This window comes from Dromiciops gliroides, chromosome 2 (assembly GCF_019393635.1).
Source record: "Dromiciops gliroides isolate mDroGli1 chromosome 2, mDroGli1.pri, whole genome shotgun sequence".
Lineage (NCBI taxonomy): Eukaryota > Metazoa > Chordata > Mammalia > Microbiotheria > Microbiotheriidae > Dromiciops > Dromiciops gliroides.
In genome coordinates this window covers 85,672,156-85,685,754 of record NC_057862.1, presented here as the reverse complement: position 1 = coordinate 85,685,754, position 13,599 = coordinate 85,672,156, and the positions used below count along the sequence as shown (strand labels likewise).

The 13,599-nt window shown below is 36.7% G+C and overlaps 1 protein-coding gene across 1 annotated transcript in view; it reads right to left on the bottom strand.

Annotated features, from left to right (window-relative positions):
* The window catches only part of CPXM2 (carboxypeptidase X, M14 family member 2), a 234,106-nt gene that overhangs the window by 75,718 nt on the left and 144,789 nt on the right, over window positions 1-13,599 (bottom strand). The window contains exons 5-6 of the mRNA XM_043985357.1: window positions 13,127-13,211; window positions 8,346-8,496 (exon numbers count right to left, since the gene is read on the bottom strand). Of these exons, the coding sequence (XP_043841292.1) occupies window positions 8,346-8,496; window positions 13,127-13,211 (236 nt within the window). The remainder of the gene's footprint in view (window positions 1-8,345; window positions 8,497-13,126; window positions 13,212-13,599) is intronic.

Here is a 13,599-nt window from a genome sequence, read left to right as displayed (position 1 = left end):
ACTGTTAAGAATACAAGGGGCAGCTAGGTGGCGCAGTGGATAATGCAGCAGCCCTGGATTCGGGAGGACCTGAGTTCAAATCCGAACTCATACATTTGATAATCACTAGCTGTGTGACCCTGGGCAAGTCACTTAACCCTCATTACCCTACCAAACAAACAAAAAAACAAAACAAAAGACTACAAGAAGTTCCACTGATACTCTCAATGGATGATTTCTGTTCAGTGACAACCTACTTAAGGAACAGAAACATATGTTTATATGCATACTGACATTAGTTATAAATGAAACCAGAAGATATATAAAAAGTAGGGCCTAAATGGAAAGACAGAATTTAGAATTGAAAGGGATCCCAGAGGCCAACCTGAACAAGAATTCCCTTCAGAAAACCCCAACAGATGATCATCCATATTTTCATGGAAGGCTTCTAGGGGTTAAAAAATACATCCTGAGGCATGTCGTTACCCTATATGATAATTTTTAATATTAAGAAAATTTTTCCCCCTTACAATAAGCCACTTTTCCTCTGAAACTTCTCTTCATATTGTTCCTAGTTTTGCTCTCTGAGGCCAAGTAGAGAAAATATCTCTGGATCTCTAGCATTTAGCACAATGTTTTGAATATAGTAGGTGCCTGATAAATGTGCTTGGTGGCATGAAGTCTCACTCTTTCTTCATTCCTCCAACACCTTGAGCCATCATGCTTCTAAGTGAGAACCTTGCTTTATGATAGCCTACCTAGAAGATGATGGAAAAACCATTATATTCTCCAGAGTATATATGTATATATACATACATGTGTGTATGTGTATATATGTGTGTATACGTGAATGTATGTGTGTATGTGTGTATGTATGTATGTGTGTGTATTGTTGCAAAAATTTCTAAGTCTGATAAAGAAAAAGAAAGTGAAGTCTCCAAGCCATAGAAAATAGGCTTATTGAGAGAGGGATCCTGTCTCACAATAAAGCCGGTGAGTCGGGGTAGGACCTGAAAGACCCCGGGCAATACCAGGAGATGGTATTTATACCCCATAGACTCCTCCTATTGCACCCTCAGAGAATTGCAAATGGTACAGAAGAGCATACATTGAAACTTAAACATTATATTTTGTGACAAAGGCCATCTAGCCAACGAATCACAAAAAGAAAACAGTCTTGAAGCATATTTCTAAAGCAATAGGCCATATAGCTTAATGCTGATTGGTTCCTTCAACTTAGTAGATACTTTTTTCATGGTTGTGGTTAACCACAACGCACCTTTTGAAAAGGGACATCACTACAAAGCTGATACATGACCCTTGGTTGAACATGTAACCACAATGGAGAGAGACAATGGTCAAGAGACAAGTTTACAAGTACTACATTGACTCAAACCATAAAAAGAATATTCAGAAGACATAAAAGAACAAGTTACATATTACCTCTGCTCTGTGCTAGATTATTAAATTCCAAGAGACTAGAGAACACTCACAATTGACTAAATCACATTTAAGATTAAGTAAATCTCAATTTGTAGTCTATAATAATGATTACTATCATAGTTAAATCACTTATATCTAAGGGGTGGGAAAAATCTCAGTCACAGTATGTGTATATCTTTATTTTTTCTAATGGAATGTAAGCTCCCTGAGGATAGATAAATACTCTTTTGCCTTTGTTGTCTTTATAGCCCCAATGCCTAAGACAAGGCCTGGCATACAGAAGGCATTTGACTGAATTCACTTGACTCCCAAACTCTAGTAGCAATAACTAGAAAAGTGGGTACATATGAATACTGTATTTTCATAAAGATTTGTGCTTTTGAATTTGACAGTATTTGGCTATAATTGAATCTGGATAGGGGAGCATCAATCCAACTTTAAGCTTCTATGGAAGTATGAAATTCAGCTCAGGAAAATTTCTAAGTGACAGATAGAAAGAATATATATATGACATATCTCTATAATAGCTTCCCTCCTCATCCTTCATAGGTTCTCAGAGAAATTAATGAAGAAGTTATAGGAAAATAAACTTCATCATGTGTTCAGTGGTAAAGAGAAATATTTCATCAGGCATCTGGTCATCTCACCTTGCTGGGCTCACAGGCACAGGTAACTTAAGCAAAGTTTATGTGACTACATCTCTCATGGAAGCCAAAAAGAGAAATTCCATGAATAATTTGATAAACTTCTCCAAATTAAGTCAACATATACTTTGATACCCAGCTTTTTCAAAGAAAAAATGGGAAGAGTGGAAGAATGGTGGGGAAAAAAAGATGCTAGAAAATAAGTTTCAACTGATTCAACCATCCTGGAGAGCAATTTGGAATTGTGCCTAAAGTGCTATAAAATTGTGCATTCCCAACACAATATTTATAGCATTGTTTTGTAGTGGCTAAGAATTGGAAATCAATGGAATGCTCATCACTTGGGAAACAGCTAAACAAGCTGTGGTATATGAGTGTGATGGAATATTATTGTACCATAAGAAATGACAAGGAGAATGATTTCAGAAAGGCCTGGAAAGACTTGCATGAACTCATGCATAGTGAAGTGAGCAGAACCAGAAAAAAGTTGTGTATAGTGACAGCAATATTGTTTGATGAAGAACTCCGAATGACTTAACTATTCTCAGCAATACAATCATCTAAGACAATCCCAAAGGACTAATGATGAAACATACTATCTGCCTCTAAAGAAAAAACTGTTATTGATTGAACACAGACTGAAACTTGCTATTTTTCTCTATCATTTTTTCCTTTTATTCAAGTCTTCTTATACAAAATGACTAATATGGTAATGTTTTATATAATTGCATGTGTATAACCCACATCTGATTGCTTACTGCCTCAGGGAGGGAAGAAGGGATAGAATTTGAAACTCAAAACTTTAAATAAAAGTGTGTATTATTTTTAAAAAGAAAACAAGGTTCAGGAATTAAGGAATTAACAGAGTCCTAGGTTTACAGACTCTTCAGAAATCTCACCTCATTACAGTGTGATATCAGTTCATTCAGAGAAAGATCTAGGGGTTTTCGTGGACTGCAAACTCAATAGGAGTTATCAGTGAGATATGAAAACTAGAAAAACTAATTTGATCTCACAATATACTAAAAGATGAATAGAACTCTTCAAAAAAGTGAGTCAAAGGGGACTGGATGTGGGAAGAAGCAAAAGGCACCATTTAAAAAAAAAAAACAAAAACAACAAATCTCTAAAAACAGCAGAAGTGATCAGTTAATAAACCCAACAGATCATTTCAGCATCAGCTCATTGTACACAGTTAGATCATCAGCTCATCAGGGGTAAAGATCAAATCAAACATTAGACAAGAAAAAAGGATATAAATCACAAATCACTGTGTACAATTACAGCAGCTCCCATTTGTTCTATTTTAAAGAACCAGAGCCTAGAACTTGAAATGGTAAGAATGTAGTTAACTACTATCACTACTTAGAAAAGTTTATCTGGTGGAAAATAATAACAAGAATGCTGAGAGATTACCCAAATGACCTTGGTCAGAAATACTTGATATTCTTGCTAAGATGAAAGACTGAGCATGATAATAGTTTAGACTACAAGCTGGTATGAAACAAGGTTAAGGAAGGAGTTAAGTGGATATTGAAGCCTATAAATAATATTGTATCACAACCCAGTGGAAGGCATTTAAAGAACCTGAAGAGCTAAATCACAGAATTCTCATCTAGAAGGAATGTCCTGAGGTTATGTAGACCAACCCATACCTGAACAAGTATTCCTCAATAGCAGACAGATGTTCTTAACCAGGGTGACATGGATAGATAGATTTCAGAGGGTCTGAGAATCTGGAGGGGAAGAAATTCTAAATCAATTTTCCCTAACCTCTGAAATGTAGCATTTCCATCTCTCAACAAAATATTCTAAGAAGGGGTCCATAGATTTCACCAGATTTCCAAAGGAATCAATGACCCCATCCAAACAAGGTTAAGAACATCTGCCCCATAGCAGACCTAACCAGTGGTCATCAAAATTACCTTTTAAAGATTCTTGTGAGGGAGACACCCTTACCACTCAGGGAAATCCATTGCCTTTTTTTTTTTTTTTTTGGTGAGGCAATTGGGATGAAGTGACTTGCCCAGGGTCACACAGCTAGTAAGTGTTAAGTGTCTGAGGTCGGATTTGAATTCAGGTCCTCCTGAATCCAGGGCTGGTGCTCTATCCAATGCACTGCCTAGCTACCCCTCCATTGTATTTTTGAATAGTTTTATCTCTTAGGATGCTGTTTTTTTCTTATATTAAACCAGAAATCACCCTTAGACAATTTCCAACCATTATTCCTGATTTTGTCCTTTGTAACCAAGCAGAACACATCTAATCTATCTTCTACATATCAATCCAGTTCAATAAACACTAATTAATTGCCTACTATGTGCTAGGCAAACACTGTGCTAAGTCCTGGGGATATAATTTATAAGAATAAAGAGAGTTCCTGCCCTCAAAGAGTTAGTTTAGAATCTAATTGGAAGGAAGAGACAACAAAAAAAAAAAGCAGGAAAGTGGAGAGGTGGGTGGGACCGCAGAGGGTACTTGGTAAGGGGGCATCTTGTTCTATGGATATGAAACCAAGTAGAGCAACAGATGCAAGGAGGAATGAGCAAGTCCAGTTTCTGCCCTCTATCCAGGAAGGCATTTGAAGGATTTTGGTACTCCATCCTCCAGTACTCTAATCAGAGAGGAGAGCATGCTGATAGAGATGGTATCAGCAGCATCGTGATGGGATTGGAAGTGATGAGCTTAACTTGAGAGGAGCATCTTTTTCCATGGAGTTGAAAACAGGAAGTACTCCAAATACTGGAAGACAGTTTTCGTGTTCTCTGTAAGTTTTCTCTTTTCCTCATTAAACATCCCTAATTTCTTCAACCCAACCTCATATAGATTGCTTTCAAGGTGCTATGCCATTCTATTTACTCTCTTCTAGTTGCCCTCCTGTTTATCAATAACTTTTCTGAAACGTGGCACTCAGAATTGAATTTAATATTCTAGATATTATCTTCCCAGCACAAAGTACAGCAGTACTACTACTTTCCTAAAACCAGAAAGTATTACTGTTACTTAAGGCATCCAGTCGGCTTATTGGATAGAACACTGGACTTGGAGTCAGGAAGACCTAAGTCCAAGCCCTACCTCATAGCTGTAGGACTCTGAACGAGTCAATTAACCTTTTAATGCCCTCTTCTGTAAAATGTGTATGATACCAGCTCCTGCCCTCACATGGATGTTGAGAGGATCTAATGAAATAATATCCATAAAGCACTCTGCAAACTTTATGGTATTATATGTTAGCTATTATTATTACTATTACTATTGATATAAGCTGATATTATCACATTAGTTTTTATGACTGCTATATCACACAACTGATTCATACTGAGTTTGTAGTCCAGTAAAATTCACAGATTTTTCTCAGATGGATTCGTACCTTGTCATACTTCCCTCATTTTGATACCAACTTAGTTCTTGGAACCCACATGTAAGAAATCACATTTGCCCCTATTAATTTTACTTTCCTTAGACTTGGCTCAATATTCCAACCTGTCAAAAATATTTTCAGATCTTATTCTGCCATCAAACACAATAATTATTATACCCACCTTTTGTAGGAATAATTTATAAGTTTTAAAAGCATGTCATCTATGTATTTATCCCAATAATCTATAAAAATGTTAAATTTCACAGGGGCATAAAAATATCCTTGGGGTACATAGCACTTAAGACATTTCTCTATTTTTTCATTAATTGATTAATGAACCTTGAGTATTCAACCAGTTCCAAATCAATCTATTGTACTATTACCTCACTCATTTCCATTATAAACATAATAACAAGAGATTCTGCAAAAAAAAAAATGGCTAGAGTCTAGATAAATTCTAGGTACACTATTGCTCTCATTCCTCTAAATATATGGTCTATAATCTTGCCAGGAAATTCCCTGGCCTGTAGTTTGCAGACGCTAGCCTATTCACTTTTCTGAATTAATTTTACAGAATTTTTAGATGAAACCTGAAGGAGGAAGACAAAGAGGTGTTCAGAATGGATGTCATATATGACATCCAGCCCAAATCTAAATGTTAACTATTTAAAATAAAATGATTGGTTAAATAAATCCCAGGCTGACTATACTCTTCCTCCTGGCTACACTCCTCAGAAGAGTAGGTGATGGGCTTCTTCCATGGGTTGTAGATGAGTCATTCCTTACCCATGTTGAAGCGTCTCTGTGCTAGGAGCAAAGAAAGTCAACAAGAACATTCCTATTTGGCAAAGAAATGAAAATCATTGGCATGCCCATCAATTGGTGAATGACTGGACAAGCTGTAGTATATGATTGTGATTGAATACTATTGTGCTATAAGAAATGATGAGCAAATTGTTTGCCTTCTTGGTGGATGGGGGAGAAATCAGAGGGAGAGAGAAAATTTGAAACTCAATTTTTAAAAAGGAAAGAAGGTTAAAAATAAATAAACAAATTTTATTAAACATGAAAAAAATGATACAGGAAATGGTTTCAGAAAAAACAGGGAAAACTTACACAAACTGATGCAAAGTGAAGTGAGCAGAACCAAGAGACCATTGTACACGGTAACAGCAATATTTTAATGATGATTGTGAAAGACCCAGCTACTCTTATCAATGCAATCATCCAAGACAATTCTGAAGGACTCATGATAAAACAAAAATTCTTTCCACCTTTAGAAAGAGAATTGATGAACTCTGAAAATTGAAGCATATTTATTCACTTTATTTTTCTTTCAACATGGCTAATATGGAAATATATTTTACATGATTTACCATGTATAATTGATATAATATTGATTGTCTTCTCATGGGTGAAGGAGGAGCTTAAGAAAGGGAGAAAATTTAAAACTCAAAAATTTCTTTTCAAATGAATGTTTCAAAATAAATAATAATAAATTTTAAACAAAATTTAAAATAAAAAAAAGAAGAGGAGGCCCAGAAACACCAGAATATTTATTCAGAGTCAGAGCTGGTTGCTAGGGATACAAAGAGCCATATTGAAGGGCCAGAGGCAAGAGGCAGTATCTAGATCCAAAAGAAGAATTTGGTACTAGGATCAAACAGAATTTGAGGAGTGAGTCAAAAAAAACTGGTCTGGAGGTGTGTGTGGGGGGTCAGGCCTAAGGGTTTAATACTATAGGATAGAAGAGAGGGTCTGGGACTGCAAAAAACTCACACAATTTTCAGGACTTGGTTTCTGGACATATATGTATGTGTGTTTTATGTCCAGCCTAATGAGGTCAGCAGCCCTCTCTTCTAACTTCCTCTAAATCAGTGACTGCAGGATGGCAAATGCTGCCATCAACAGAAGCATGGCTCTCTATGGTAACAAGTCATCTTTAAGCAGGGGGGCTACTTATCCTCAAACAGCCATAGAACAAGCATAACTTCCCAATGAAACATTTATCATTCAGTCCTCGTGGGTGCCAACCCTCACCTTTCACCTTAAAAAGGCACAAACCTCTGAAGGCATCCCCCTGATCTCTGCCCTTTAAAACTAACAAAGAGAAGCTTTGTTGAACTAAATGGCATCACACGTTTTCTACCCTGACACATGTGCAGCTGCAGGTAATCCATCACTTTTGTTTAAGATGCCAGCTGTATCTTGGTTTTTCCTAATACAGTACTGCGTATTATACTTTGACAATGCCTTTGTTGGCAGAGAACCACATACAGACTTCAGCTACTATTTCATACTGACGCTTAACAAGAAAGGCAGTTTCACAAATCAGATGGGGATTTGCATTTTTCTTTATGCATTGGCTAATTATGATCTAGTGGGAAGAGCAATGGAAATGGAGTGAGACTATGTGGGCTTCAACAGGCTCTGCCACACTAGCTGAGCGAGTCAATTGGATACTTATTTCATGACCTTGAGAAGACATTTAGTTTTCTTGAGCTTTAGTCTCCTTAGCTATTAAATGGTTGGACTCAGTGGCCTCTCTGGTCCCTTCCAACTTTAGATCTATGGTCTTCTGATCTTTTGGGCTCTGGAAAAACTATCCTCACCTATAAAATATGGACCATAATACTTACTCTACTTTCCTCACTGAGGTGATATGATGATTGAATGAGATAAACATATAAAATGTTTCATAAATTATAAAGTGCTAATAACATCATCTCTAACTTGTTTGTATATAGCTGTTTGCATGCTGTCTCTTCCACTGGACTGTAAGCCTCTGGAGAGCAGGAACTGGTTTTGACTTTCTTTGTATCCTTAGTGCTTTTGCATAATGGGTTCCTGAAACATAGAAAGTACTTAACAAATGTTTATTGACTGAGTGTCAGACATTAAGCAAAGATGTCACTTACCAGGTAACGGACAGCCTAGAATTTCCAGTCTCAAGCAGATGCTCCCATTATCAAACCATGACCGAGGGTTTATGCGAATATAACGGGCAACCACTGGAACTGGAAGTTCATTGAGGACTGGGATTTCTTTTTCACTGTTTCCTTCAAATATCTATTTGAGAACAAAGGAGAAATTTATGTTTTTATGAGGAATAGTCAGTTAAAGAAAAAAAATTAGTTTTTTCCATAATTTTCCACTAGGTATCATATGAAATAGTTGAGACATGGTAATTTTATTCCTTTCCATCATTAATCAATTACATAGTCTATCTAAGGAGGTCCATGGGCATTGAGATAGGGCAACTCAGCAGTACAGTGCTAGGCCTGAAGTCAGGAAGACTAATTTCCCTGAGTTCCAACCTGGCCTCAGACACTTGCTAGCTGTGTGACCCCAGGTTAACCCTCCTGGTCTCACTTTCTTCACCTGGAAAATAAGGCAGAGAAGGCAATGGCAAACTACTCCACATGTATTTGCCAAGAAAACCCCAAACGGGGTCACGAAGAGCTTGACTGACTTAACAACAACAAAAGTACTAGGATACAAAGAGAAAGAGGCAGTATTTCTTTCCCTTAAGTAGCTTACATTGTACTGGGGAAATATAATACATAGATAAATGAGCATAATGTTAGGAATATTGAGGAAAGTGGGAGTATCAACACACTTGCTAAGAGTAGGGAAGATTTCACAGTGAATATGGCACCCGAGTAGAACTTTGAAGGAAGAGATGGATTCTGAAATGAGGAATGACTAAAGAACAGAAACAGAATATGGGTGGTCAAATTAAAAGAATCGTCGGTGGTTCAATGTGAAAATGCTGGAATGTCTGTGGCAAAATACTGCAGGAATCTATCTTTGGCCCTGTGCTATTTAATATTTTTATCAATGACTTGGATAGAGGCATGGATGGTTTCTCATCAAAGTTGCAAATGACGCAACATGAAGAGAGATAACTGACACTGGATGAAAGTTTCTAAAATGGACAATACTCTAAATTAAAAGGGGATAAATGTAAAATCTTGCACTTTTTTCCATAAAAGTATTTTATTTTCCAGTTACATGTAGAGATAGTTTTCAACATTTGTTTTTATAAGATTTCTAGTTTCAAATTTTTCTCCCTCCCTCCCCCCTCTCCAAGACAGAAAGTAATCTGATATAGATTATATAAAATCTTGCACATCTAACAAAAATCAATTTCACAGGTATAACACTGAGGGGGCAAGGACAGAAAGCAGGTGTTTGTAAAACAATCTGAAGGTCTGAGTGGACTGAAAGCTCAATATGAATCAGCAGGGTGATTTAGAAGCCTAAAAATGCATGTGATCAAGGAACATAACTTCCAGGAAGAGGGAGGCAGTAGTTCCATTACATCCTACCCAAACCACATAGATTTTTTTTTGGAGTATTGTGTTCAGTTATAGGCACCACAATTTTTTTAAAGTAATAAGCATTTGGGCACCACAATTTAATAAGGACATTGATAAGTTGTAAAGGGTCAAGAGGAAGGCAACTGGGAGGGTGAAGGGTCTTGTTCTGGTCTCCCATGGTGATTGTGGATGCTTAGCCAGTAGAACACTGAGGTGGGGGATGGGGATAGGGGATTGATCATTGTTTTCAAGTGTCTGAAGGGCTATCATGAGAAATAGGGACTAAGCTTATTCCATGAGGCCCTAGAGGGCAGAAGCTGAAAAGAAGATAATTTAGGTTGAAGTAAAAAAGCACTTCCTACTAAATATAGCTGTTCAAAAATGGAATAAATTCCCTCAAGAGGCAATAGGTTTCCTCTCCTTGGAAATCTTCAGTCATTGTTTTTGTTGTTCTTGGTAGTGGATTTTTTGTCCTTCATTCTTGAAGAGGACCATGACATAAGATGATAGATAGATAGATAGATAGATAGATAGATAGATAGATAGATAGATAGATAGATAAATAGATAGATAGATAGATAGAGATACATATATATATATAAGGATGACTAGAGATTTCTCTACATGTTTATGGCAATTGTGGTTAAGTGACTCACCTAAAATCACACAGATAGTGTCTGAGGTAAAGTTTTAATTCAGGTCCTTCCAACTTCAGGGCCAGTGTTCTATATACTGTACCATCTAACTACCCCAAAGTTTCAGTCAGAAGATAATTGACCACTTATTAACTATATTAGAGTGGGGGTTCCTTTTGTGTGTCAGTTGGACTAGGGGGCCACTGAGGTCCTGTCTAACTCTCACATGCTGTGACTGCATACTGGGTTCAAGGAACATGCAGTCATTGAGTATGGCAGAAAGAGAGTTCATGAAGGAGAGTTGTATGAAATAAAGGCAGAAAGGCAGCTGAAATTCAGGTTATGGAAAAGCTTAAATACTAGAAAAAGGAGTCCCTTTCCTTAATTGGTAACTATACATTAGTTCATTGATTAAGTCATTCAGCATCCAATAATCATTTATTAGTTACTGAAGGCACAGTCCTAGGCACAGTAATCAATCAGGACATAAAGGAGTGAGATTAGCCTAGGATATAAAACAAATACTAAATCTATAAAGGAAATTAGAACATTATAAATACTTAGGAGAGGTAATGGGAAAAACATAGTGAGTTCACAGAAAGGCAAGCTCACTTCCATTTAGAAGGTGAGTATGGAGGGAGGTGGGAATTAGATTCCAAATGGAGACAGTATGGGGCATTGGTAACTGCTTTGGATCAGCATTCAGTTCCAGCTCCACTAGGGACTTTCTGGGAGGCATCAAACAGGTCAATTATTTCTTTGAATCTCACTTTTCTCACCAGTAAGTGGAAAGGTTGAACCAGATCAGTAGTTCTTAAAACTGTAGCCTGTGGACTTTGTGAAAAATATTACAATAAAAGTATTTCAATGTAATTGATTTCCTTTTTACTTTTATGCATTTTATTTTATGCATCTAAAGACATTTTGAGAAGGGCTCTATAGGCTTCAGCAAAAGGGCCCATTACACAAAAGAGCTTAAGAATCTTTAAGTTAGATGATTAATAAGGTTCATTTCTTTCATTTTTAAACCCCCCCCCCACAAATTTCCCAACATATTTTTCATTGCCCAGTGCTTAGGACGGTGCCTGACACATAGGCACTTAAATATTTATTGACTGACTGACTATCGTCTCCTATGTTCACCTCTGAGCTCAAGTCATTAAGAATCAATGCACACGATGCCTTGGTTTGAAGGATCTTGAAAAGTTCTTTGTAGAATCTCTCTTTTTCTTCATCTCTGCAATCAAAAGTGTCACATGTGCTGCAACAATGTTCTCAGTGGCAACTCTCCCACTTTATCTCATGAACACTGTCAGTCAAGATGAACAAATGACCTTTCAGAGTACAGGTTTCCTATGTGATGCCATGATAAAACACTGGAGTGAGGATTTCACATAGGGAGTAAAGCAATGTTCTTTGGGGACCATTCATGTGACTTCATGTTCATATGGACATATTTGATACAGGGAACTCCTGAAGCATCAGGGTAGTTTGACTTTTCAACTTGTCATCTCATGAGAGGTATCTGGGATACTTAGAGGGTAAGTTACTTTTCCAGGGTAACAGTGCTAGTCAAGCACAAGGCTTAAACTTAGGACTCTATAACCATAATGCCAGTTCTCTATCCACTATGTTAAATCGCCTCTTGAATTCACAAGACATACGTGAGAAATTCAGGACACAGTGACAATTTTAGAGCAACAGAATGGTATGATCAGAGCAAGGCCTTCAGTTAGGTGCAAAATCGCTTAAGTAAAAAAGTATTTATTAAGTAACTATAAATTATTCAAAGAATAAAAGAGTACATTGGGTGATAGGGAAGGAAATCAAAGTCATGGTTTTGCCTTAAAGGTGCACACAACCAACCACAATTGTCTAGAAATAGGCATACATAAGTTACTGCTGGTAGAGAGAAATTAAAAGGGAGGTTTCCAGAGTGGACAAACCACCATAGCTCTGAAATAGGGGAAGCACACATACACATATACACACACACAAAATCAGTGTGAATTACAAAAACTGGTACTAAACAGCACTTTTAAACTACCAAAGGAATAGAAAATTATGAAAACTCATTTTAATAACATTTCCCATTTTTGTATAATTAAGTTCTATGGTAGTAGATAACTCAGAGTGACTTTCCTTCTTTAGGAACTGAGCATGAAGCTTTCAAAGATCAATGAAAATTAATAAGGATGGTGAACCAGAACCCAATTGTGCATAATAATTCCCCCTCACCTTCATTTTTGAGTGAAATATAAGAGAATCATCACACTAAAAATACAGTGTACAGTAGGCATCATATCTAGTATGTATATTATGTGGCTAAAGATAAAATGTCTAATAAATTCACTAAACAGTCACCTCTCTCAATCCATTTTATTATATATATTATATATGTATCCATATATCCATTTATATGTCCATATATATTTATATAGTCTATCTATCTATATATCTATATGTGGGTACACACATATTTAAAGACTTTTTTTAGTGATTTCTTTGAGCAATGGAAAGGATGCTCAGTTGGGAAACAGGACACCTGAAATCTAAACTCTGGTTCTTCCATTAACCAGATCTATGACCTTGAGCAAATTGCTTCCCCTCTCCAAGCATAGTTTCAGTTTCCTCATCTATAAAACGGGGACGTGAGTAGGAACTAAAGGAGATGATAACTAACATCCTCTTTAGCTCAAAATTTTTATGGTTCTAATCATGTGAACTCTAATTGATACTTACCAGATCTCCTGATCCATTCTTAACAGTGATCCAAGTATGACTGTCGTTGCTTACCATCACTTTATAAGATGTCACCCAATCACTCCTAGGCAGGAAGCAAAAGTAAACTGCTATTGGTATATGGGCTTTACAAAACAACAATAACAACAACAACAACAACAACAGTCCATATGAACAACATAAAATACTTTTTTTGGTGATAAAATAACCTCCACAACCTGAGCTACAAATTGGTCTAATAATCTGATATGGAGAGATGCTTGAACGGTATAATAGAGCAGAGCTGACCACATTGTAAAAAGAATCTCTTGTGTTACAAAAATGAGCATGGTTCTTTCCATCATGGTCATACCCACCCAGTCTTTCTATCCCTTCCCCTAAAAGGCTGGATGTACATAATAATCACCTTGGACCAGAGTCATCACTTCTTCAGCCCTTTTGTTTTGTGTTTTTGTTTTGTTTTGTTTTGGGGG